General features: G+C 39.5%; 1 protein-coding gene across 12 annotated transcripts in view; it reads left to right on the forward strand.

Annotated features, from left to right (window-relative positions):
• The window catches only part of TFDP2 (transcription factor Dp-2), a 205,031-nt gene that overhangs the window by 117,290 nt on the left and 60,135 nt on the right, over nt 1-27,606 (forward strand). For 2 of the 12 annotated variants that reach the window (NM_001428762.1, NM_001428763.1), the window contains exon 1: nt 11,853-11,917. The exons of 7 other annotated variants lie outside the window; for them this stretch is intronic. Coding sequence is in view for 2 of the 5 variants with exons in the window: in XM_005201855.4 (XP_005201912.1) it covers nt 12,801-12,837 (37 nt within the window). In the remaining 3 variants the exon portion in view is untranslated. Of the gene's footprint in view, nt 1-11,852; nt 11,918-12,554; nt 12,838-27,606 lie in introns of those variants that run through there. 3 more of the 12 variants (XM_005201855.4, XM_059891869.1, XM_024998313.2) reach the window with 3 other exon arrangements.

The following is a 27,606-nucleotide window of genomic DNA, read 5'->3' on the forward strand; positions in this document are numbered from 1 at the left end:
CTCATGGTTGATCCATGGTATAGCATATGGCAGAATTTTCTTCCTTTTTAAGGCTGAATACTATTCCATTGTATGTATATATTACATTTTGCTTATCATTCATCTGTCAATAGGCAAATGGGATGCTTTCATTTTTTAACTATGGCGGTAATGCTGCCATGAGCATAAGAGTACATATATCTCTTTAAGAGCCTACTATTAATTAAATGTCTATCAATTGAATTGACCCAGCAGAATCATGATAATTCTATTTTTCATATTTTGGACAGTCAACATTCTGATTTCCATATCAGCTGCACCATTTTACTTTCCCACCAATAGTACACAAGCGTTCCTGTTGCTTTATGTCTTCACCAACACTTGTTTTCCGAGGTGTTTTGATAGTGACCCATCCTAATGAGTGTGAGATCTTACCTCATTGTAATTTTGATTTGTATTTCCAATTGCCTTTCTTTGGGATTGGAATGAAAACTGACCTTTTGCAGTCCTGTGGCCACTGCTGAGTTTTCCAAATTTGCTGGCATATTGAGTGCAGCACTTTCACAGCATCATCTTTCAGGATTTGAAATAACTCAACTGGAATTCTATCACCTCCACTAGCTTTGTTCGTAGTGATGCTTTCTAAGGCCCACTTGACTTCACATTCCAAGATGTCTGGCTCTAGGTGAGTGATCACACCATCGTGATTATCTGGGTCGTGAACATCTTTTTTGTACAGTTCTTCTGTGTATTCTTGCCACCTCTTATTAATATCTTCTGCTTCTGTTAGGTCCATACCATACCATGCCAGCAAATTTGGAAAACTCAGCAGTGGCCACAGGACTAGAAAAGGTCAGTTTTCATCCCAATCCCAAAGAAAGGCAATGCCAAAGAATGCTCAAACTACCGCACAATTGCACTCATCTCACATGCTAGTAAAGTAATGCTCAAAATTCTCCAAGCCAGGCTTCAGCAATATGTGAACCGTGAACGTCCAGATGTTCAAGCTGTTTTAGAAAAGGCAGAGGAACCAGAGATCAAATTGCCAACATCCGCTGGATCATCGAAAAAGCAAGAGAGTTCCAGAAAAACATCTGTTTCTGCTTTATTGACTATGCCAAAGCCTTTGACTGTGTGGATCACAATAAACTGTGGAAAATTCTGAAAGAGATGGGAATACCAGACCACCTGACCTGCCTCTTGAGAAATTTGTATGCAGGTCAGGAAGCAACAGTTAGAACTGGACATGGAACAACAGACTGGTTCCAAATAGGAAAAGGAGTTCGTCAAGGCTGTATACTGTCACCCTGCTTATTTAACTTCTATGCAGAGTACATCATGAGAAATGCTGGACTGGAAGAAGCTCGAGCTGGAATCAAGATTGCCGGGAGAAATATCAATAACCTCAGATATGCAGATTATACCACCCTTATGGCAGAAAGTGAAGAGGAACTAAAAAGCCTCTTGATGAAGGTCAAAGAGGAGAGTGAAAAAGTTGGCTTAAAACTCAGCATTCAGAAAACGAAGATCATGTCATCTGGTCCCATCACTTCATGGGAAATAGATAGGGAAACAGTGGACTTTATTTTTTTGGGCTCCAAAATCACTGCAGATGGTGACTGCAGCCATGAAATTAAAAGACGCTTACTCCTTGGAAGAAAAATTATGCCCAACCTAGATTGCATATTGAAAAGCAGAGACATTACTTTGCCAACAAAGGTTCATCTAGTCAAGGCTATGGTGTTTCCTGTGGTCATGTATGGATGTGAGAGTTGGACTGTGAAGAAGGCTGAGCGCCGAAGAATTGATGCTTTTGAACTGTGGTGTTGGAGAAGACTCTTGAGAGTCCCTTGGACTGCAAGGAGATCCAACCAGTCCATTCTGAAGGAGATCAGCCCTGGGATTTCTTTGGAAGGAATGATGCTAAAGCTGAAACTCCAGTACTTTGGCCACCTCATGTGAAGAGTTGACTCATTGGAAAAGACTATGATGCTGGGAGGGATTGAGGGCAAGAGGAGAAGGGGACGACAGAGGATGAGATGGCTAGATGGCATCACTGACTCGATGGACGTGAGTCTGAGTGAACTCCGGGAGTTGGTGATGGACAGGGAGGCCTGGTGTGCTGCGATTCATGTGGTCACAAAGAGTCAGACACGACTGAGTTACTGAACTAACTGACTGATGATTAGCTATGTGCACCATATTTTCATGTGGCTATTTGTAGAAACATCTTTTAAAGACCTTTGCCCATTTTTTAATCCGAATGTTTCTCTTGTTATTGTTGAGTTTTAGATTTCTTTATGTATTCTGGATATTAACCCCTTTTGAGATGTATAATTTGTCTGTGACAATCCACTTTTCACTTGATGCTTTCAAGATCCTCTCTTTGTTGAAAGATGAAGTTTAATTATAATGCATCTCTTTGAGTTCATTTTATTTGGGGTTTGTTGAGCTTCTTGGATGTTCGTATTCATGTCTTTTATTAAATTTGGGGAAATTTCAGCCATTCTTTCTTCAAATACTCACTTTTCCTTTTCTGTCTTCTCCTTCTGGAAATTTGACAATGAACGTGCTGGTCTGCTTCATGGTTTCCCACAGGTTCATTAGGCTCGTTCATCTTTCTTCATGTTTTTTTTTTTTTTTTTTTTCTTTCAGTTCCACAAGCTTGATAATTTCCATTGTCTTGTCTTCATGTTTGCTGATTCTTTCCTCATTTAATTGTTTTATTTTTCAGCACCAGCGTTTTTTTCAATGGCTTTTTAGGTTTTTCTCTCCCTATTGATACTTCCATTTTATTCATGTATCATTTTCCTGACTTTCTCTACATCTTCCTTTAGTTCTTTGAGCATCTTTCAGACAGTTGTTTTAAAGTCTGTCTAATCTGTCTACCATTAGGACTTTTTCAGGGACAGTTTCTGCTGATTTTTTTTTCCCTTGAAGTGGCCATAATTTCCTGTTCTTTGTATGTCTTGTGATTGTTCATTGAAAACTGGGTGTTTAGATCTGATAATGTAGTAACTCTGGAAATCAGAATTTCACTCTTCCCCGGGTTTGCTGTTGTTCATTACTGGTTTTGTTCATTAGCCTGAGGTGTAGACTTAAGGTCTTCTCAGATCTTTTCTGAGCCTTTACCTGGGTTGTGTGTGGTCACTTTCTAATTTTCCCCATAGAAGCACTTGTTTTTTAATGTCCAGCTCTGGGAAGGGTAAAAAGAGAAAAAACGAAGGAAGGAGGGAGGGATGGAAGGACACCAGTCCTTTGAATCCCCTGGAAGTCACTTCAGCCAGAGGGGGAGGAATCGGAGCAATTGAGGGAGGCACACCAGGGATGCGCCCACTTCTTTGTCTGCACCTCTGTGAGCTAGAAGCAGCAGTCCGCAGTCAGGACACAGATGCCTGGTAGTTGGAAACCAGGTCCTTTTTGCCCACCCTGGTTCCCACATGCTGTGTGCAGGCTGCTCCAGGAACACGTGCACAGCTGCCTGCCACATGGCTGGGATGGGGGAGGGGCAGCTTCGCGTGCAGCACCGTCTCAGTGGACCAGAATTAGCTGCAGTTTACCATGCAAGGTTTCCCCTGGAAGTTACAAGCCTTCATTAGTCCAGAGTTTCAGAATAGTTGCCCGAGACAGATTGTGCCCCTGAGCTCGCTTAGGTGAGCAGAGATTCCTGCTGCTTTCTATTCTGCCCTCTCCCTAGAATCCTCTTTGCTACATGAGTTTTTAGGACAGGACTTCAGGAGTATCTCTAGCATGTTTGGGAAACCATTACAGAAAATTGTAGTTTACCAGTGCAGAAGACAGTCAGTTGGTGGTAATTAGTATTGGAAAGTTATCAGTCATAAAAATTCACCTGAAATCTAATCAAGACTCTGGAATTCAGGCCAAAGCAGGTGAAATTTCTTCTGCTGTCAGTGGCATTCTTTTAACAGAGGGGAAGCTACTGAAGGTGTTTGATCAGTAAAGGACACTTGTCCACTCATTTATTTACTAGATATTATTTGAGTACACACTGTGTGCAGTATAGTTTTCTGGACAGAAAGGGTGCAGAGATGGAACGCGAGGGCTGGAGAGCCAAAAACCTGTCGTAGAAGAATTCACACGCTATCAGAAGTGGTAGACATGTAAGTTACAAAGGAATGTGACAGATGTTACAATAAATGTCTGTCCACAGAGTTGTGGAAACTTAAAATAGGACCAGATCTCCTTCAGGGCATTGGGAATATCTTAACGGAAGAGGCAGCATTTTATGGTTTGTGGGGAGGAGTACCGGTTTACCAGGTGAAGAATATTGAGAGTTTAACAGTAAGGTCATGGTCTGTTCAGGGAATGGTAACTAATTTATGCCCCTGGAGTTCTGGGAAATGGACCTTGAAAAGCAATTTGGGATCCCATCATTAAGGACCTAATGTAATCTGTTTGATGAGGAAACCATGAAAGATTTATAGGCAGGGGACTGAAATGATTTTACTTTTTTTCTCATTTAGAATAGTTTATGCGGCCTTAATATATGACATAAAGAACGATATCTAGATTTTAGTAAGCCTTTTGATTACATCTACTCATTGAATTTATATCTGTAATTAATACCCATAGTCATTAAATGTGTGGCCTTTGAGAAGTTAAGAACTGGCTTAGAATCATAGTACTACCACTTTGTAGCATTTATACAAGTTTTTGATGTGGTGTGAGTGACAGTCTCTCAGTCATGTCTGACTCTCTGCAACCCCATGGACTGTGGCCCGCCAGGCTCCTCTCCATTGAATTCTCTAGGCAGGAATACTGAAGTGAGTAGCCATTTCCTTCCCCAGAGGATGTGGTAAACCTCTCTTTTCTCATCTGGATAATGGGGCTTCTTAATAGTTTCTGGGTCCTGTTGACTGGGGGCAAGCAATGAAGTTTCTATTGGATGAGGAAGAAGTCAAATGAAACTTTACACTAGATGTACTAACGTCTCAGTGTACTCTGAGGACTGAGTGAAGGTAGGTTTTGAAGTAGATTTGAGAGATGGCCATAAAAAAGGTGTACATTTAACTTACAAGAGGTAATTAGTTCTAAATAGACTTTTGTGTGCTTTGCATCAAAATCTGGAGAAGGGAGCCATTGAAGGTGTTTAAGCAGGAATCCATATGATCCAGTTTTTCCAAACTGCTTAAGTTATATCCCAGTATAATTATTTATAGTGTTCCCCCTTTAACGCTCAGTGGTTAACCCAGTTTGGGCAATAAATTATGTGGCCAGTCACTTTCTAAAGCAAAGATATAGTAAGAACAAAGGCATGGTTGAGCCATGTAGAATACAAGTAATGAGAAAAAATAAAGAAACCAGCCTCTGGTTGAAGTGAAACAGAGAAGAAATAGTCTTTAAAAACCCAAGAGAGCATAGTTTTAATGGTATTAACGAGGTGAGATTTGTGAGATCAGCAAAGTCAAATTAGCAAGGTTATGGACCATAAGCATACATTAATTTATCAAGGTAGAGCTCCTTGTCTACTCTAGTTTCTTTTGGGCAGCTGGAGGGAAGTCACATTGGTTTGTTTCTTTGAGGATAAGGACTGTGTCTTTCATTTTTATATCCTTAGTGCCTAGCTCAGTAATTGTTATGTAGGAAGGACTTGGTGCATTTTTTAAGAATTGAAATATAATTAATAGTTTGTAAAAAGGTGAGATAGTAGCCATAGATACTACACTTAAAAACAATTAAGTCAAATGAAAAGGAGGATGTTTTTAGTTCGGCAGCAGTTAGAAAGGACAGATCTCTTCATCTTAAACGTTAAGATGAACTCGGTGAAGAGAGAAAATTAAACTTTCTGGAAGGGGAAGGAAGTTTGAAACCTAAAGTTTCTGCTGCTTAGAAAAGAATCTATTGTGAAGTGAACAGTGTGGCCTTATACCCTCCCCGCCCCCAACCTCACCTTCCACCAGGCACTGCCCAACCTTTGAAGATTTATGAATACGGTCATTGGAGTCAGAAAATCTAGAGCTAAATCTTGACTTTACCTTTTACTAGATTAGTGGCAAGTCATTCTAGTCTATATTCTATCATTCTATTCTGTATTCTCTTATATTTAAATGTCTCAGATTTAGTTTATTTTTTAATTGAAATTTAATTAAAAGAGACTCTAATTTAGAGTAAAAATTTTTTACTGTCATGCTGACTTTTTTTATTTTTTAAACCCAGAAATTCTTGGCCCTAAGCTAATACTTAAAATGATGTTGACTTTTTTCTTCAAAAAAAAAGTTGAACAGATAATGTGTGCATGTGTGTGTGCTCAGTCACTTCAGTCATGTCCAACTCTTTGCCACCCCATGGACTGTAGGCTTCCAGGCTTCTCTGTCCATGGGATTTCGCAGGCAGGAATACTGGAGTGGGTAGCCATTCCCTTTTCCAGGGGATTTTCCTGACCCAGGGATGGAACCTATATCTCCTGTATTTCCTGCACTGCAGGCAGATTCTTTACCCCTGAGCCTCTGGGGAAGCCCTGATAATGTATGCACCTGACCAAAATTCAAGTGGTGAAATGGGGCATACTCATCTAGAGATTTTAGTGTCATCTGTGAGATGCCGATCTTTTCCTCATCTCCCCAACTACTACACTTTACAAGATAATGTCCTTCTGGCCACAGTTGATTATCCCAGCACATCATTGCTTTGACAACATTTTGCTAAGACAAGCACCTGACCCCAGTTCAGCCACTGAGTGACTTCCTGGTATGTTAAGGCTCAGGCTGAGAGAAGGTGAATGGATCTGTAAGATATGAACTAGTGATACGTCAGTAGCCATGTTTCCCACCAGCTGGAGAATGCTGATCTATAGTGAAAGAGAATCCTGCTGACGTGAGAGAAAATCAGAGGGAAAAGAAGGGAGTCAGTCAGACACAGTCTTGGCACCCTTAGAGTTCCTAAGACCTTCTGCTTCCTTGACCCTCCTAGTTTGGTTCTGTTACTCTTTCTTGCATTCAGTGAGCAAGTTGAGGCAGTGGGTTTCTTTTCAGGTCAGACTAGCTTGAGAGGAGTTTATCTTGTAATTCAACCAACACCTGAATTTCGATGAAATATTCTGACTCCAATGCTCATGTTTTCTCCCCTGCAGCACATTCTTTCTCTTGGGCTAAAATCTTAGGTCTGAAGTTTCGGTCCTTCCTGACTTGTGGGCTTTCCAGGGGGTGCAGCAGTGAAGTATTGAAGCCTGCCAATGCAGGAGACACGAGAGACTCAGGTTCAATCCCTGGGTCAGGAAGGACCCCCTGGAGATGGACATGGCAACCCACTCCAATATTCTTGCTTGGAGAATCCCATGGACAGAGGATCCTGGCAGGCTATAGTTCATGGGGTCGCAAAGAGTCAGACATGGCTGAGCACACTCTCTTTCTGCGCCGCCCCCCACCCCACACCACCCCGTCTGTTCTATCTAACTCCTTTGGTGTCTTCCCCTTCCATAGATCCTTCTCCAAGGTACTGGCAAATGCCTCCCTCATCCTGGAAAGCCTTCACCTTGATTCTTTGGGCTTCATTAAATTCAGTTGTGACTAAAGCATGCATAAGGATTTTGGTAGAAGTTTAGAAAAGGTCATAGATTGCGGCTAGATTGAGGAAAATTTAGACAGCAGTCTTAAGTCGTTTGCTATTATTGTATTGCTAGACCAGAGATATTTAATAGAACTTTCTGTGATGATAGAAATGTTCTGTGTCTGCAAGCTGTTATCCACATGTTGAGGACTTAACATATGTCTAGTGCAACTGGGAAATTGAATTTTTAATTTTATTTAGCTGTAGTCAGTTTAAATTTAAATAGCCATCCAAAGCTAAGGCTGGGGCCTCCCTGGTGGCTCAGTGGTGAAGAATCTGCCTGCAGTGCAGGAGATCTGGGTTTGTCCCTGGGTCGAGAAGATCCCCTGGAAGAGGGCATGGTAACCTACTCCAGTATCATTGGACACAGCTAAAGCGACTTAGCTCACATGCACACATGAGGCTAAGGCTACCAATGTTGACAATGTAGCTCTAGCCATCAGGAAGTCATCAAAAGATATAGTTTTTATTTATTTTGTTTTTAAATCGGGGAAGTGATGTGTGTTTTATAAAAAAGAAAAGTGTGGAAACAGTGTGGGCCTTTGGATGGTAAGGAAGAGGCGAGAATGGAAAACCACTTTCTACCATGTGCCTGTAACAAGGATGGGGAACGTAGGTAGGTGAGCTGCTTTGGGACGGTAGAGGTGGAGTTCAGAAGTTGCATTGACTTTGCAGGACATGTAGACAGAAATGTCCAATAGGCAACTACAAATAAGAGTTGAGAGCAGAGACTAAGATTAGACGTGTGCATGTTTGTAGTCACGTACGTAAAGGTAATAAAGCCATAGAAATGGGTTATGTCCTCTAAAGAGGGAATGGAAACCTTGGATAAAGGAGCATCAAAGGCAGAGGCTTGGAAAATGTTTACATTTAAAGGGTAGAAATAGAGAGAAGAGGTGCAAAAGTCAAGTCACTATGTGATGTTCTTAAGGAACCAGCACTTATCCTTGCAAGTCATAGCAGGAACCCTTTGCTTTAGGCATAGCCCTCATCAGAGAGATTAGACATTTTACTTGAAAACGCGAATAAGTATATCCCTCATGATATGGATCTGGTAGAGAGTTGTAATAAGCAGGCACGGGGCAAGTAAAAACTGCCATTGTGCTATCATAGTGTCATTTCTGCCTGTAGAATCATACGTGTACCTGTAAAATATGATTAATCTTTGGTCAGGTTGCCAATAAACAGAGCAGAGCTTAGTCCAAGTGAATCAGCTTATAACCCTGGGGAAGAGAATGCCTTGAGTCCTTTAATGTTTGCTAGATAATCAATCTGTCCAATCAGTATTATAAATAAATGATGCGTAAGTGTATTTTCTTCTCTCTTTCCCTCGTCTCTCACTTTTTTCCTTTCCTCCCTCTTTTCTCTCACCCTCCCTCCTTCCTTTCTTCCTCCCTGGTTCCTTTCTCCCATGCTATGTGGCTCACAGGATCTTAGTTCCTTGACCAAGACAAGCCCTAATCACTGGCCTGACAGGGAATTGCCTTAAATTGATTTTCCATCTAAGATTAAGGAGAAACTGTTGGGGAGAACCTACACTGGATGCATTTTATTCTGCAAATGGGAAGACTCCTGAGTTTCCCCACAGTGTGTCACAGGCCCATGAAGGTGTACAGAAGGTAGTGCTCAAGCTGCCTTCTTAGAAGGGCTTGGGAGGAGATTAAAGGATAGTGTGAGTGAAGGAAGTTTGGGAGTTGAAAGAAGGCACTGGCAAGGAGGGCAGATAAGGAGAAGACACGTGGAAGAATAGAGGCGGGCTTAAGATCAGAGCTCAGGAGCAGACAGTAGGGGGTAGGTCAGTTGCTGCTTAGCTCGTTGCTGGATACAAAGGAAAGGTGAATGGGAGGGAGAAGCAACGTTGCGCCTGCAGGACCAATGGAATCCGACTTGGCCTCCATCTTTTTTTTTTTTTTTTTTTTTAAGATTTATTTATTTATTTTTTGGCTGTGCTGGGTCTTCGTTGCTTTGCAAGGACTTTCTCTGCTTGCAGGGAGTGGATCTACTCTTCGCTGCGTGTGGCCTTTTTATTGCGGTGGCCTCTCTTGTCACGGAGCCTGGGCTCTAGGTGCACGCGGGCTTCAGTCGTTGTGCTGCTCAGGCTTAGCTGCTCTTAGTTGCGTGTGGGATCTTCCTGGCAAGGGAATGGAACCGGTGTCCCTTGCATTGCAAGGTGGATTCTTAACCCCAGGACCACCAGGGAAGCCCTGGCTCCATGTTATTGTTTTGATTGCTTGACCTCAGTCACCACAGCATCTTCCTGACCTCAGGTTACTGTTAATTTATTGTACTAACTATTCCGGACAGAATATTTGAACATGTAAATCACTGTCTAGTCCTAGGGATCCTAGAAGTAGGATCCATGTACCTGAGTACTAGGAAGTTTAATTTCGTTTTGCTTTAAGACTGTAACAGAGTAGGTATGACCTTTTCTAGCCCCAGAATATCCTGGCCTTGGATAACATGGGCTATCACTTCGGGCTGACCTCGTAGGTCAGAGGTATTGTGTTGTTTCTGGTAAGGCAATCAAGAACAGTGAGAAGCAGGGATAGGAAGATTGTTTTCAAATGTGGGTGTATAAACAGAGGTATCCATACTAGATTTTAATACACGAAACTGATTGGGTGCCATGTAATTTTCAAGTTTCTTGTTTTGTTTTGTTTTTTTTTTAATTCAAAATGCCCCTGAAAAATGATGGTCTATAAAACCTTAATGTATAGAATTTTAACTGATCCCTTTACTCAAATATTACAGTGACCTCATATCTGTTACTGAAAACAGATTTTAGAATCTGAAAAGCTACAGGCCCATTGAGGTTGTATTTTTCAGTTTTAAGCTAATAAGTATTTGCAGTTCAATTTAATTTACATTGTGCTGAATCTTTTTGACATATCTCTGTGTGTAAGATGTGGTACATACATAATCCATTTATAAAGAAAAATTTGGCTAAGAAAAAGCTCTGTTGGAGTTTTTTATTCAGTATATGTTTATTTGAGTGTCTTAACAGTCTCTGTCTTAGCCACTGAGGATATACCAATGAAACAAGCAGAAGATCCTTGCCCTCTGGAGTAAGCTGTACTTTCAAGGGAGAATATTTCACATTAGGTGATAACTAATCAAAGGAAGAAGGGTACCTTAGTCATCCAGGAGTTATACTTTCAGGGACCTGAGATATAAGCAAACCCACTGGAGACAGGGGTTTATTACATTTGACTTTTGTCTGTTGTGTTCCCTGCTGTATCTCAGAGCCCAAAATAGTGCTTGGCTCATATGTCTGTTGATCAGAAGTGTTTATTGTTTTGAATTTGTATAATCAGGGACATGTACTTTAATAAATGATTTTGCACCTAGCTAGTTGAAAAGTTTATCATCTCCTTTACCTTTTTATATTTGTTACCTACTTTTTGTTTCTCTTGGTGTCCTCATGGCCCGATGCAGGAGCACCTTATTAATATTAATAATTAGTCGTATGGTAATCTGATATGGCAAAGGTTAGATTTGGAAAGGAATTTAAGAGGTCATCTTTTGTTCAGCTTCCTGCCTAGGAAAAAACAGTAAGGCAATTAGGTATGTATTTTTAATTAATCATTTAAAAAACTAGGACAACATAATTGGGTTCTCTCTTGGGAAAGTAGTAAAAGGTACTTAACCCTAGATATAAAGGTACTAACCTGAAAAAATTAGAACTTCTAACTGTGTGGGAAAGTGAAAGCACCACTAAGCTGCTCTTTGTTGATATCAGAAATGGGCCTGTCATTCATTTTGGCATTGAAGCATAGCCTCCTATCTCAGGGGGCAGAACCAGGACTTTTTTTTTTCCTCCCAGAGGAGCTGGACAGTTATTACAGGTTGAAAAGGCTGACCAGTTTTTCAAGAGTTTCTCCTTTTTTACCCCCTGCAACTCATGGTGCTTTTGCTCTGCCTTCAAGATGCACTAAAATCTCCTCCTTTGTGACTGCTTCGGAGCCAGCAAATACCCTGATATGTATAATTCAAAATATGCAGAGTTCATGAGTAAGTTCCATCCTATTTTTTGGCCAGTTAAAATTCAAGTGATTTTTAGAAAAGTGTTAGGATCGAGTTAGGCATTTTGTTGTTTCACCACTTTTATTTTAAGGCTATTTCTGAAAGTCTTTAATATGACTTTGTTTCTTTTTAAGTGTTTTTGTGGCATTAGACAGTACTCCTCTTTTAAAAGCCAGTAACAAAACAATTTTCTTGAGCATCTTTTTAGTTTTACTGAGAAGTATGTTAAATTGAGCGTCTCTGAGCTCGATTGCTCATGTCTGACACAGTCTCAAGTTTCCAGTGAATGGTAACAAAGACTGTAGAGTGTTGTTGGTACTGCAGTGAGAGGCATGCTTCTTTAGACCAGGTAAGAGAGATCATTTTGTTTCTTATTGCTGGGTGCCTTTTTACAGCGTTTATTTTATATTCTTTCAACAGCACCAATGTTAAATTGATAAATAGCCAGGAGCACGCCGATTTCAAGACGTCCTTGCTTGTTGCAGACAGGAAAACTACAGGGTATGGGGGTTGGGGTGGGCGGGGGGGAGGGGTAGAGTAAGCTTAGTTCATCACTCAGTTACTTATATAAATCAATTAAAATGTAAAAATAATTCTGGAACTCCATTTTCTCTGTTCAAGAACCAAAGAAGCAATTAAAGAAACAAATCCTTTTAAAGGTACTTCGTGGTTCTTACTTGTGAATGCAATTCAGAAGGGAGTTTTTAGTTTCATTTCTTTCCAGTGGTTAATAAAATAAGCTTTGCCTCTTACCATACAATTTTTTTTCTCATTTATGAAAACTTTGAAATTGTCAAGAGTAAAATCCGCTTCCTCAGGATCTTTGGAATAAACCTGACACTTAAGAAAAATATTTCAGCTTTTATAGCTGTTTCATTCCCTTTTTTCCTAGTTCATTTTTCTTAAAAGTATTTGTGCTTTGAAAATGTCAGCTGTATTCTAATGAAGCTAAGGCATTGTTTGCTCATAAAGGGGCCGGTGCATTCCACTGCTTTATGGTTTATTACCAGGCACAGTGTGAGAGTGTGGGTGGCACCATTTGGTGTCTGCCTCTTGGAAGGGACTGCCATTATGTTAGCATTGGATTGGCAAGGAAAATACAGCGTGCAAGATCCTATATGAATCTGGATCCTGTGAAGAAAATTTTAGCCGTAAGCAGTCCTGCCTGAGCCCAGAATGTGTGACAGCTTGATCTCTTCAAGTGTTGTCCTGAAGCCTGCTTTTCAGTTACAATGAGTATTCCCCCAGTCACATCTCTGGTTTTGTGGTGTATGTAACATTTACTTGTTCTATGAACTTCAGTAAAGTGAATGTTTCTAGATAAACTATGATATTTTAAATGGACACGGTACACTTTTCAATAATATGTTTACTTTAAAAAAAAGTTTGAAGGAACTTAGTGTTGGGGGGTGGCGGGTGGAGAGGGAGAGGAGGTCAGGCAAAGGCTTTCTTTCAGTTTGGAAAGCCCTGATGAAGAAAAAAAGCAACAGATGTTTCTTCTGTTACAATTGAGGTTGTTTCATTCAAAATTCACAGTAGCTGGAATGGGGAGGGGCGGTCATAAATCTGACTTAATTAGTGAATAAAGAAAAAATAGTCATTTAAAATTTATTCTTTTATATTGAGGATTTGAGAAACAGTATAGAGTAACATATTCCAAGTAACATACTTCTTTGAAGAGGTGGTTTTTTTTTTAATTAAAAATAATTTATGTGTCATTAATGGAGATGTGAGAAAGTTAGTGATAGAGGAAATGATCATTAAACCATATATAACATTATGGAAAAAACTAAGCCACTATAAAGTATATAAGGAATACTTAGGTGGCAGAAGTTTGCACAGTAGGTATTAAGGCTCAAAATGAAATTGAAGCATGAAACATCGTTTACATTTAGTGAGAGATTATTTTATCTTCAGTGAGAAGGATGAGACTTAGTCCTAAAGATCTTTGAATAAGAAATGTGGGAGAAATATTTTGAGTTTAATTGAAATGATGTGTTGTAGTTTCCCTCTTTAAAAAAAAAAAAGATAGTAAACTTAGAGCAAGTAAGCTTGTGGAAAGAGGAGAATGTTTATCTGCTGTAAAGGGTAAGAAGGAAGAAAAGCTTGGAAGCGATATGCATGAAATGAAAGCATTCAAAAAATGGCTTTTCACTTGAAGTTCATAATGAGTAAAGCAAAAATGTTTCCTTTTACAAGTAACACATAGAGAAGCTCTTTGCTCCCGTATAGTATGTGTTTATATATATTACGATTTTATGCATCTCTTAAAGTTAGCTCTTAGGAAACCAGTGCTGAGCTCCAGATATTTCTGATTAGGCACTTACTAAAATGTAGCCCCCACCCTGCACCATGAAGTTAGTAATATATGCTAGCCAGAAAATTCTTTGAACCGTAGTTCCACATTTGCATATGGAGCAAATGTTAAACGGTTTTCTAAATGTTTAGCTGGTCTAAGGAGAGGACTGAGAAAGATAGCAACGTTAAAGGAGATTATTAAAAATTTCTCTTGCTCCTTGCTACGATCTCTGGGCTTCCCAGAAGATTTTCTTTGCTTCACGTATTGACAACAGAATTCAGAGATTTTGAAACTTTTCAGACCATTTTTGAATTAAGATTAAGGGTTTAAGGAATAGCAGTATGAAGCGGTTGAATTGTTTTTCTCTAAGATAACTAACTTACAGGAGCTTAAAATGGATTTACCAAGTTATAGGTTTGATTAGAATAAGAATCTTTATCATTTTGACCAAAGAATGTATATAGTGTTAATGGACTAGAGAGCCCTAAAAAATAAAAAAGGTGACTTCACATATGATACATAACTTTGACAGCATCATGGATTATAGTTATCAAAAATATGTTACTTATGATTATAAATGTAGGTATGACAGTACATTACCACATCAGCAACAGCAGTGCAGAAGTCATTGAGACTGTTAAGCCTTCAATTTAAGAATAGCATACTGAACGAAGACTTCTGGAGTGAAATACCTGTGGTTCCTACCTTATATGTAAACTCTTAAGCAAAAACTGAGGTCTGGGGGGTGTGAACCTTTCCTGTTCATTTCTCTCCAATTCCGAAGACCCAGAGAGTGTCAGATTTAGATGTTCTCTTGGCTTTACCTATTTTTATGCCATTAGAAACCATTCATGGTGGCCTAGAAATCTCTCATCTCTGGTGTGCAAGTCATAGGGAAGATTTGCCAGATGCCTATGTTTTCCTTTTTACATTGTTGTTAAGGAGCAGGTACAAGTGCTGTGCTTTAAGTGTATTATGAGCTAACTCTGTTTTGCAAGTGGCTACAGGAACCTGTGGTGTAATAACATTCTTTCTTTCTACCAAGTGTTAAGCAACCAGTTTTCAAGTGAACTTTTGGTTCTTGACTCTGAAGCTAGAGACCATGAGCAGGGGGCTTTGCTTTTGGCACTTGGCTTTCTCTTGCACAGTCTGGCAGCTCTCTTGGCAATTTCTCTCACAGAGAAATGAAGAGACTTCTAACTGAGCACTTACTGTGTGCCAAGTGGACCCAGTAGAACTTATTTTTAAAAAGTTTGCAGAATCTTTTCATGGGTAAGATTTTAATACAAAAGAGTTTGTTGATACTGATGTCTGAGATTTTGTGCTCTTGACATTATGGTTTAAATGTAGCTTCAGTGATAGCTCTCAAGTGGAAGACAGTATTGAAATAAGAGTACCGATAACGGTGCAGTGTTAACAGCGTGGCATATGGAATACAATAATCCCGGTTTTTATTTGCCAAGGAAAAGAACTGCTTTGAAATTCTAATTCATGGATGGTCTTTGGTGTTTTTGAGTTTGTTTCCTAAAGTTTTAAATTTGTTTTAAGAATGCAACTTTTAAACTGAATCTGTCTGTAGCCTTTGGCACCTTTTGTAAATATTAGAAAAGGAGCTTCTCTTGAAAGTGTTAGTCGCTCAGTTGTGTCTGACTCCTTATGACTGCATGGACTATAGCTCCCTAGGCTCCTGTGTCCATGGAATTCTCCAGGCAAGAATACTGGAGTGAGTAGCCATTCCCTTCTCCAGGGGATCTTCTTGACCCATGGATCAAACCCAGGTCTCCTGCAGGCAGATTCTTTACTATCTGAGTGATTTCTTTGTAACAGGGTCGGGGGCAAGTTAGCATCTCAGAGGGGTTATGGGCTTCTTCGTGAGAGTGATTTCCAATTAAGTGCCCTTGGGTATTCTGATGCTCATCGGGCCTGATCTTGTGGTTGCACCCAGCTGTGTTGATCTACTCCAGCCATTCAGTGACTGTTGGTCCAAGATAAAATATGCTGCTTTCCGCTCACTCTCTTTTCTAGACAACAGACAGCGTCTCTGTGCCATCTGGTGGGTCTGTTGGCTCTGGTGAGGTGCTAAAAGTAGTGGCTGAAAATAGGCTAAACGCTGAAAAGATATAACATGTAAGCACAAGAGACAATAAATAATAATAATTAATAATAAATAAGGGTCACTTAGCCCTTTCTCTTTTTAAGACAAAAGTGGAGATAAGTGGAGTAGAAAGAGTCTACTTAGACATCACTGCTTCCTGAATTTGAGCACAGAGGAAAAGGGTCCTTGTAGCAGTTTGTCCCAGTCTTGCTTGATCCTCAGAATCATCTGAGGCACTTACTTATTTAAAATACTCATTGCCACCTGGTTTTTGATTCTTTAGGTGTCTAGTGGAGCCCAGAAATGTATTTTGATGAAGAGGGATACTACCCTCTCCCACTATAGTCGTCCTCTTTGCGTCCTATGACCAGGCACATGGGAAGAATTACTGGGAAGGCTTGGAAGAACCAAATCGTTTGAGGCCATATGGTAAACTTAATTATTAATCAGAAGATAATGTGTTCAACACTTGGAAATCCTAATTAAGGAGGTGGAAGTGGAAATCAAGAATTAAAAGTTGTCCTTGTCTCAGCAAGGTAAACAGAAAAAGGACAAAGGGACATATTTTAACTAAAAATAAAGAAACCATTGAAAAACAATAGGATCCAGCCTCTAGAAGAGCTGAATGTTTTTGGATGGACATTGAAAAGGAAAAGTCCTACAAAAGAAACCCAGAGCAAATGGACTATATGATTTCTAAGATCTTTTAGCTTTGACATGTGATGAACTAAACGAAAACAATGATAATGTTCCTGATACCAGAGCTTGAATTAGCAGTTCATTTAAGAAATTAGTAGGCCCTCTTTAAATTCTGACATGTGAGGAGAAGGAGAAAGAAATGTTTTTCTCCTTTCAGATTGAAGAATCCAGGGTATTTATGGTTATGGATACCAGAGAAAGGGAGAGCTAGCTAATGGTTTTAAAATGTGTCCTCCAAGTAAAAAAGCTTATCAAAGCCAAGAGAAAAGACTGGATCCTCCAGGCAAGGGAGGACTGACATAGAAGATTTATTGGCCCATTGGGAGTATGCCCTGAGGGCTGCAGAGTTGGGTTTTTTCCGGGGGGTGGGGGGTTATGGTCACTTCAAGGATCCTCTCTGGTTCCTTGGAAAGAGTCGGGTTAGGTGGTCCTTTGGTGGGTAATCCTAGAAGTCTTGTTTTCTGACAGCTGCAAAAACACTCCGACTCTGGCTTCCATGCCTGTGATATATAGGAATGTGCATTTCACTTCTTCTGTCTTCATTTATGCTGTAAGGATGCTTGATTTCCATTTTGGAACCACATACACTAAAGGTCATTTTAACCATAACTTTGGAGATCTTATGAACTTTTCTATTTCTCAGCCTTACCAATTACAGTGATACCACGGTCACCCGTGTTACAAAGTGTAGTGATGGTGTTGGATTTAATCTTAGCAACTTTGGTTAACATGATTGAGTACAGATGCAACAGTATAGAACACAGCAGTGTTATGGGGTACATACAGGTAATGCCCAGTATGTAGCTAAACCATAAATAGAAAGAAAACTTTAAAAAAAAGACTTAACAAATGAAGTCAGGGTGACTTCTGGTTTATACAGTCACCAATCCCGACATGCATCTTATACATCAGATCAGATCAGATCTTTACAGATTTGCTATTTCCCCTGTCTTTACAAACTAATGTGTGCCTGCTTTATGAAGATGGTGCTGTTGATCTGTGGGGCCTGAGTTATTTTTCAAATAAAGGTGATAAATATCCCCTGAGCCATCATATTGTTCTCCCTACCCGACTCTCTCTTCAGTGACATGTCATTTGCTAGATGACTGGCTAGAATTAGAAATACAGTCTGAAGACTGTGGACTCTTCCCTTTTTGCAGAATGAATGGACCTCTTCCAGAATTGACCTGTGACTTGACCTCATTAGTACTGTATTTGAAACTGATCTATAGTCCTTTAAAACTGTTATTAACAAATAATTAAAGGGTAGTATGGGAAGGAGGGAAACGCTTGACACTTTCTGAATCTCCTTGTTCTCTGTTGGAAATGTTAATCATGAACAAAGTGAAGCATGTGATGCTGTCACATAAAGAGGCACATCAGTGGAGCAAATAGACAATCAATAAGGTAGACTTAGTAGTACGACTGAAGGTAGTCAGTAAGGTAGACTTCATGTAGCGTGGGGAGGGCAGTAGAGTTCTCATTAGACGGTCGCCATCTACCATTGGTAGCCTGAAGTAGCCATCTAGGGGGCAAAATTGGGTCATTCATTTCTCACGTTAAATAAATTCCAGATGGTCAAGAATATAAAACTTAAATGAAGGTATCAGTGTAGAAAACATGGGGGATGTTTAATACAGTCTTTAGTATGTAATGAATGACAGTTAAGTTCAAGAATAGCATATCTAACTGGAAATACCAAACTTGTGCATGCTAAGTCACTTCAGTCTTGTCTGACTCTCTTGTGACCCTGTGGACTGTAGCCCGCCAGGCTCCTCTGTCCATGGGATTTTCCAGGCAAGAATGCTGGAGTGGGTTGCCATGCCCTCCTTCAGGGGATCTTCCTGACTCAGAGATTTAACCTGCATCTCTTATGTGTTCACAGACCTTTTTAATATGACATTAAAGTCATAAAAGGAAAGAAGTATAAGATTGACAACATTCTTTTCAAATGTGAAGAGAAAATCATATATAAAAGCCAAAGACAAGTGTCAAATTGGGAAAAATATGTTCACCAGCTATAACAAAGAATATTCTTACCCTTTCAGTATTTAAAGAGAGTCCACCAGTGAATCACCAATAGCCAGTAGGAAGATGGTCCTAATTCTCAGGAAGGAAAATTTAGATGACTTTTAAACAAAGCATATTAGCCTATTCATAATAATAAAACCAAAATAAAATCAAAGTGAGATGCTATTTTTAACCTAAAGATTGACAGAAATAAAGTTTGATAAAACACTGAGTTGGTAAGGTTATGTGGAAATGGATACATTCACACATTTCTGAACAGAGGATGAATTTGTACAGATATTTGGTACAACTGATGTGTGTAAAGATATATGTAGTCATTGCAGCATTAGTTGTAGTAATAAAAAGATTTTACTATTAATGTTTGTAACACTAAAAGCCTTACATTATTAAGGGATGCAAGCTGCTAGAGCTATAAAAAGAAATATTATAGCTAACAAAGTAAATGTTGAAGCAAAATTACATATGAATGTAAATAGGTAGGGAAAGACATCTAAAATAGATACAGTATTGTTAAGTGGTAAAAAAGCAATGTGCAAACTGATTTTTTTTGACCATATGTGTAAGGGAAAAAGGGTATATGTATGCATATATGTTAGTATATGCCTTGAGTATTTCTGAAAGGTTATATAGAAACTGGCATCGTAGCTGTCACTAGGGAAGGGGGGAATGGTTAGGTTGTGGTTGGTGATGGGAGGAGATTCAGTTTTCATTGAATATGCCTATCTCCTGAATTTGTATCACATGCTTCCATGCAGACATTCATGTATTCGTGCATTCATTCATTCATCTGACATATATTTTTATTGGAGTATAGTCACTTTACAATGTTGTGGTAGTTTTCGCTTACTGTGCAGCAAAGTGAATCGGCTCTAAGTATACATATACGTCCTCTTTCTTGGATTTCCTTCACGTTGAGGTCATCGTGGAGCAGTGAGTGGAGTCTCCTGTGCTTACAGTGTGTTCTCAGTGTGTGTGGTTTGTCATTTGTGTCCGACTCTCTTGTGAATGTGTAGACCTGTAGCCCGCTAGGCTCCTCTGTCCATGCCAGGATTTTTCTCCGGCAAAATACTGCAGTGGGTTGCCATTTCCTCCTCCAGGGATCTTCCCGACCCTGGGATCGAACCTGCATCTCCTGTATTTCCTGCATTGACAGGTGGATTGTTTACCACTGAGCCACATTAGTTATCTGTTTTATACATCGTATCAATAGTGTGTATATGTCAATCCCAATCTCTCCATTAATCCAACACCCACCCTTCCTCCCTTGGTGTCCATACATTTCATTTGTTCTCTACATCTGTGTCTCTGATGGTCTATACCAATTTGTTCAGATTCCACATATATACATTAATATATACTTGTTTTTCTGACTTCACTCTGTATGACAGTGTTTAGGAGAAGGCAATGGCACCCCCCTCCAGTACTCTTGCCTGGAAAATCCCATGGACGGAGGAGCCTGGTAGGCTGCAGTCCATGGGGTCGCTAAGAGTCAAACACAACTGAGCAACTTCACTTTCACTTTTCACTTTCATGCATCGAAGAAGGAAATGGCAACCCACTCCAGTGTTCTTGCCTGGAGAATCCCAGGGACGGCAGAGCCTGGTGGGCTGCCGTCTATGGGTTGCACAGAGTAGGACACGACTGAAGTGACTTAGCAGCAGCAGTATTCCATTGTATTTACCTGTGTGTGTGTGTGTGTGTGTGTGTGTGTGTGTGTGTGTGTAAATATATATGCATACATACACCACATCTTCTTTATCCATTCCTCTTTTGATGGACATTTAGGTTGTTCCCATGTCCTGGCTATTGTAAATAGTGCTACAGTGAACATCGGGGTGCATGTGTCACTGTGACAGATGTGTCATGTGTGCTGTGGGCAGATAATGATCATACAAGCAAGTAAATGTGCAGTACAGTCAAACAGAGAAGTACTGTGGTGAAAAATCATGGTGAATCAAGAAGTGCTGACATGGGGTAGTCAGGCATTTCTGATGCACTGACAACCGAGCAGAGTCTGGAAGGAAACTGGGGAATAAGGCACATAGATAGATATCTAGGGGAAGGAAGTTATCAACAGAGGGAACTTGAGAGACAAAGGCCATGAGGGAGAACATTGCTGGACGTGGTTTGAGGAGCAGCGCACAGTCCGGGGTGAATGCAGTACAACCAAGGGAGGGATAGGGGAGAGATCTGACAGCTGGTGATGTGAGAAAGGAGGGGTCGAGTGACCTTGTTAACCATCTTAAGGACTTATGCGAACTGAGACGCAAAGTCAATGGGAGAGTTTGGAAGGGAATTACTCCACAAAACAGGATCACTCGGCTGTGTGATGACAGTAGGACGACCTAAGTCACATAATTTTAAATTTTCTAGTAGCCAGGTTAAAATGGTGAAAAGAAACAGATAAAATTAATCTGAATGATAAATTTTATTTACCCCAATATCCAGAACGTTTATCATTGAACATGAAGTCAACATAATTAGATTTTAGTGAGATGGATTTTGGTTACTTAGCCTTCAAAATCTGTTACCTTACACTTAAAGCACGTTTCAGTTTAGATGTTAAAGTTTCAACAATTGGGCTGAAATGCAGTACTACCAAAATAGTCATGCTGTTTTTTAATGGAAAAATATTTTCTACTGCTTCAGTTCGTAAATTTGAGTTAATTAAAATTTTAAAAGTTTAGGAATTTACAGAGGGAAATGGCAACTCACTCCAGTATTCTTACCTGGGAAATCCTGCACACTGGACTTCCCAGGCATGAGGAGCCTGGCAGGCTACAGTCCATGGAGTCACAAAGAGTTGTAAAGGGTATTAACGATGCTAAGACAGGACTTAGCGACTAAGCAACAACCACAAAAGTCTAGAAATTAGGTCCTCAGTCGTGCTAACTACATTTCAAGTGCTTTATAGCTTCTGTCTAATGACTACTGTATTGGAAAGCTTGGGAGTAGAGTTGTGGGGTTAGGTGGGCCTAACGCAGGACAGGTGGATGAATCAGGAACACATTACAATAATTCAAGATAGAAATGGTCACTTGGGTCAGAGTGGTAGCAGCAGAGTGCATGAGAAATGTTTGTATTCAAGATACATTTTATTTTGTTTCATTTATTTTTTAAACTGCGAGTTTATTGAAGGCTTGATATTATTAATTATTTGTTTGCCTGAGCTGGGTCTTCACTGCAGCATGACATGTGGGATCTTTAGTTACAGCTCTTAGTTGTGGCACGTGGGATCTAGTTCCCTGACCAGGGATTGAACCCAGGGCCCCTGCATTGGGAGTGCAGTTTTAGCTACTGGACCACCAAGGAAGTCCCACATTTATTTTATTTTTTGTAAATATTAAATCGTTTTTATTGTGGGTATGGATACAGATGTATAGCAAAGAACTAAGTGAAAATTCAAAATAAGGACCACCATCATAAATATAAACCAGCAATATTCTAACACAACCTCTTTGTACATAGATTGGGTTTTTTTAATTACATTTTTTTGTACATTTTGTTACATTTTTCATTGTCCATCTGCTTTTTTGTTGGTATCTGTAGTTTTATAAGACACTGGCTCTATTTCTCATGTTGAACAAGACTTCCTTGAGCCTATCTTACACCCAATAATTTGTGCTTCCCAATCCCCGACCTCTATATTGTCTGTCCCCCCTAACTGGTAACCACAACTTGGTTCTCTAGTCAGAGTACATTTTAAAGATAGGGCCGGTAGGATTTATTAATGGATTGTATGTAGGATATAAGAGAATGTCAATAGTGATCTCTTTTGGTCTATGCAGAGTTGAAGAATGGAGTTGACATTTACTGCGATGAAGAGAGAGATGGGAGGAGTATTCTGTGTGGGCTGGGGAACGGTTTGGAGATTTGGAGTATAAAGAGTTCAGTTTCAAGTATGTTAAGTTTGAGGTAACAATTAATCATCAAAATGGAGACAGGCAAAAGGACAGTTGGATACATGAGTCTGACAGGAGCTGTCATACCATCTCGAGGAAGAGTTGACAGAGGAGTCAGAGAACTAATAGAAAGGGCTCTCGGTTGTTTCTAGAGGAGGATCCAGCAACCACGAGTGAGGAGAAGCCAGTGGTTCGGAGGAGAACCAAGAGAGAATGGAGGTTTGGATGCCAAGTGGAGAGTGTTTGAGAGGAAGGTGTGATTTTGAAAGTATCAGATATGGCTGGTAGATTAAGGTTAAGTTGAAAACAGAATTGGCCATTGGATTTAGCAACATGGAGATGTTCTTGGTAAGAGCTAGTTCAGTGAAGTTGGGGAGCGGGCATGGGAGTGGGTTAAAGAAAACAGACTGGAGAAGTAGAGAGAGCAGATGTTGACAGATTTGGTGAGTTTTGTTGTGAAGGGCAACAGAAATGAATTGGTAGCTGGAGAGCTGTGTACATAGTTAAGGAAACTTAACTATGTATTTCTGTTCTGTTTTTAAGATGAAAGAAAAAAATGTGTGTTTATAGGCTGGTAAGAGTGATACAGCAGAAGGGGATAGATTGTGATGATGCAAGAGGTTTTCCAAAGAGAGAGTAGCCGGAAGAATGTAGTTTAGACAAATCCATGAACTACCTGTTTAAAAAATAAATTTGTAAAGTAGGTAACAGAAGAGGACAAGCAAGAGGATTGTTTAATCTGTAATTAGCTTCTTAGCAATAAGTAAATAAATTGCATAGGGCACTTTTTTCCGATTTTACAAAATTAAGATGCAATTTACATGCAGTAGAATGAACCCTTTTTAGCCTAGAGTTCTACGAGTTTGACAAACACATATATATACCACCACATTTTTAACTTTTCTTTACGGCTGTAGGTTTAGCTTGTCCTGTGAAGTTTGGACCCTGTACGTATAGGATGTTAACAATTTCTGATTTGAGATATTTATAAACCCGTAAAATAAGCATATTTGTTCCTATAATAAGTTACTAATATGGTTCTTCTAGGAGGATGTGATAGGCTTGGATGGAGGTTTTCCCCAAAGTTAGTTCAAGGCCAAAAATTTTTCCCCCAGAAGATAAAATATTACTTGTACTGACATCATACATGCTTAGTCACTTCAGTCATGTCTGACTCTCTGCAACCCCATGGACTGTAGCCCACCAGGCTCCTCTGTCCATGGGGATTCTCTAGGCAAGAATACCAGAGTGGGTTGCCATGCCCGTCTCCAGGGGAATCTTCCTGACCCATGCCTCTTATATCTCCTGCATTGGCAGGAGGGTTCTTTACCACTAGCACCATCTGGGAAGTCCACTGACATCATAACAAGCCACAATTATTTGAATTTTTCATTTTAATTGGACATATTGAAGGTGATTAACTAGAACTAGAACTGTGCCCTGCACCTGCCCCCCCCCCCAACCCCCCCCTCCCCCCCGCCCCAGCCCAAGTGAAAGAACTCTTTGGTGTCTGGACAATTCTAATGAAAAACAGAATGATTCCAGTTATTCAAGAAATCAAGATAAAATTTGAGGCAAAATTTTGTGCCTCTGTCAAGATTTGGCATAAGTTTTAGCTCTTTTTCGAGCCCCTTTCCTAGGTGATTGATCTCATTTTAGTTAATTCGGGAAATTGCCAGGATCAAAATCCAGGCAGGTCTTTAAATTTTTGTTTTTAATAAATACATCATGTGCTAGACATTGGCTTCTGGACAGTGTCAGGACCCTGTTGCTAGGCAGCTGTGAATTAAGGCCAAGTACTTATGAAAAATTATTTAGACTTGGTTTGGTTTACTTCTAATGGAGCTGACATTTCAGGAGGCTGGATGTTTGTAACCTATTTAAATGTCTTTTTGAATCCAAAAAATTATATTTCTGCTGCTGAGCCTAGTTGATTTTATGAAAGTAAATTATGTCTAAACACATTTCTTTTATTTCTAGATACTACAATTGTGAAATCCCAGTAGAGTCTCTTTAACTGCTCCTTAGCAGTTAAAAGTTAAGTTAAAGTTAAGAGACAAATTTCATTTTTACTAATTATCAAACAGAGATGCTTCATTTATAGATCTTACCTTGTATGAACAGTGCTGGCTGACAAGTGCATACATGTTCAAAAAACTTAATAAAGTATAAAACAAAGGAAAACATTTTTCCCTACTACTCACCCAGAGGTAACCTCTATTAAGTTTGTTATCTTGCCAGACTCTTTCTGCATCTGTAAACTTACATGTATATGTAGGTTTTTTTTTTTTTTTTTTTTTCAATTGAAGGATAATTGCTTTACAGAATTTTGTATTCTGTCAAACCTCACCATGAATCAACCATACATGGATTGATGGATGTATACATACATCCCCTTCCCTTTGAAGCTCCCTCCCATCTCCCTCCCCATCCTACCCCTCTAGGTTGATACAGAGCCCCTGATTTGGGTTTCCTGAGACATACAGCAAATTCCCATTGGCTATCCAATTTACATATGATAATGTAAGTTTCCGTGTTTCTCTTTCCATACATCTCACCCTCTCCTCCCCTCTCCCCATGTCCATAAGTCTGTTTTCTGTGTCTGTTTCTCCATTGCTGCCCTGTAAATAAATTCTTCAGTACCATTTTTCTAGATTCCGTATATATGCATTGGACTATGATATTTATCTTTCTCTTTCTGACTTACTTCACTCTGTATAATAGACTCTAAGTTCACCCACCTCATCAGAACTGACTCAAATGTGTTCCTTTTTATGGCTGAGTAATATTCTATTGTGTATACGTACCACTAATTCTTTATCCATTCATCTGTCGATGGACATCTAGGTTGCTTCCATGTTCTAGCTATTGTAAATAGTGCTGCATTGAACAATGAGATACATGTGTCTTTTTCAGTTTTGGTTTCCTCAGGGTATATGCCTAGGCGTGGATTGCTAGGTCATATGGTGGTTTTAGTCCTAGTTTCCTAAGGAATCTCCGTACCATCTTCCGTAGTGGCTGTATCAATTTACATTCCCACCAGCAGTGCAAGAGCATGCCTTTTTCTCCACATCCTCTCCAGCATTTATTGTTTGTAGACTTTTTGATGATGGCATATGGCTGGTATGAGGTAATAATATCTCATTGGAGTTTTGATTTGCATTTCTCTAATAATGAGTGATGTTGAGCATCTTTTCATGTGTTTGTTAGCCATCTGTATGTCTTCTTTGGAGAAATGTCTGTTTAGGTCTTTTCCCCATTTTTGGATTGGGTTGTTTGTTTTTCTGGTGTTGCATTGTATGATCTACTTGTATATTTTGGAAATTTATCCTTTGTCCATTGTTTCATTTGCTATTGTTTTGTCCCATTCTGAGGGTTGTCTTTTCACCTTGCTTATAGTTTCCTTTGCTGTGCAAAAGCTTTTAGGTTTAATCAGATCCCACTTGTTTACTTCTGTTTTTATTTCCGTTACTCTAGGAGGTAGATTGTGGAGGATCTTGCTTTGATTTATTTCATCAAGCGTTCTGCCTATGTTTTCCTCTAAGAGTTTTGTAGTTTCTGGTCTTACATTTAGGGGTTTACTCCATTTTGAGTTTATTGGCTCAGAGGGTAAAGTGTCTGGCTTACAATCTGGGAGACCTGGGTTCAGTCCCTGGGTTGGGAAGATCCTTTGGAGAAGGAAATGGCAACCCTCTCCAGTACTCTTGCCTGGAAAATCCCATGGACAGAGGAGCGTTGTGGGCTACAGTCCACTGGGTCGCAAAAGTCGGACACGACTGAGCGACTTCATTCATTTCATGGTGTTAGGAAGTGTTCTAATTTGATTCTTTTGCATGTAACTGTCCAGTTTTCCCAGCACCATTTATTGAAGAGGCTGTTCTTGCCCCATTGTATATTCTTGCCTCCTTTGTCAAAAATAAGGTACCCATAGGTGCATAGGTTTATTTCTGGGCTTTCTATCTTATTCTATTGGTCTATATTTCTGTTTTTATACCAGTTATCATACCATCTTGATGACTGTAGCTTTGTAGTATAATCTGAAGTCAGAAAGTTTGATTCCTCCAGCTCCATTCTTCTTTCTCAAGACTGCTTTGGCTATTTGGGGTCTTTTGTGTTTCCATATGAATTGTGAAAATTTTTTTTTAGTTCTGTGAAAAATGCCATTGGTAATTTCACAGGGATAGCATTGAATCCACAGATTGCTGATATATATATTATATATATATGTTGATATATATAATCCATAATTATTGATATATATGTTGTTGTTGTCATTTCTTAATTGGGGTTTGATTTGTAGATTTTTTTCTTGTGTTTCTTGACTGTATAAGTCCCTTTAACATTTGTTTTAAAGCTGGTTTGGTGGTATTGAATTCTCTTAACTTTTACTTGTCTGAAAAGCTTTTGATTTCTCCATCAATTTTGAATGAGATCCTTGCCAGGTAGAGTAATCTTGGTTGTAGATTTTTCCCTTTCAGTACTTTAAATATATCCTGCCATTCCCTTCTGGCCTGCGGAGTTTCTCCTGAAAGATCAGCTGTTAAATGTATGGGGTTTCCCCTGTATGTTACTTTTTGCTTTTCCCTTGCTGCTTTTAATATTCTTTCTTTGTGTTTAATCTTTGTTAGTTTGATTAGTATGTGTCTTGGCATGTTTCTCCTTGGGTTTATTCTGTATGGGACTCTTTGTACCTCTTGGACTTGATTGACTATTTCCTTTTCCATGTTGGGGAAATTTTCAACTATAATCTGAGCACATATAATCTCATACCCTTTCTTTTTCTCTCTTCTTCTGGGACCCCTATAATTCGAATGTTGGTATGTTTGCTATTGTCCCAGAGGTCTCTGAGACTGTCCTCAGCTCTTTTCATTCGTTTTACTTTATTCTGCTCTTCAGAAGTTATTTCCACCATTTTATCTTCCATATCACTGGTTCGTTCTTCTGCTTCTGATATTCTGCTATTGATTCTTCCTATTTTTAATTTCAGTTAATTGTGTTGTTTGTATGTTTAT

The sequence above is a fragment of the Bos taurus genome, chromosome 1, assembly GCF_002263795.3.
Source record: "Bos taurus isolate L1 Dominette 01449 registration number 42190680 breed Hereford chromosome 1, ARS-UCD2.0, whole genome shotgun sequence".
NCBI lineage: Eukaryota > Metazoa > Chordata > Mammalia > Artiodactyla > Bovidae > Bos > Bos taurus.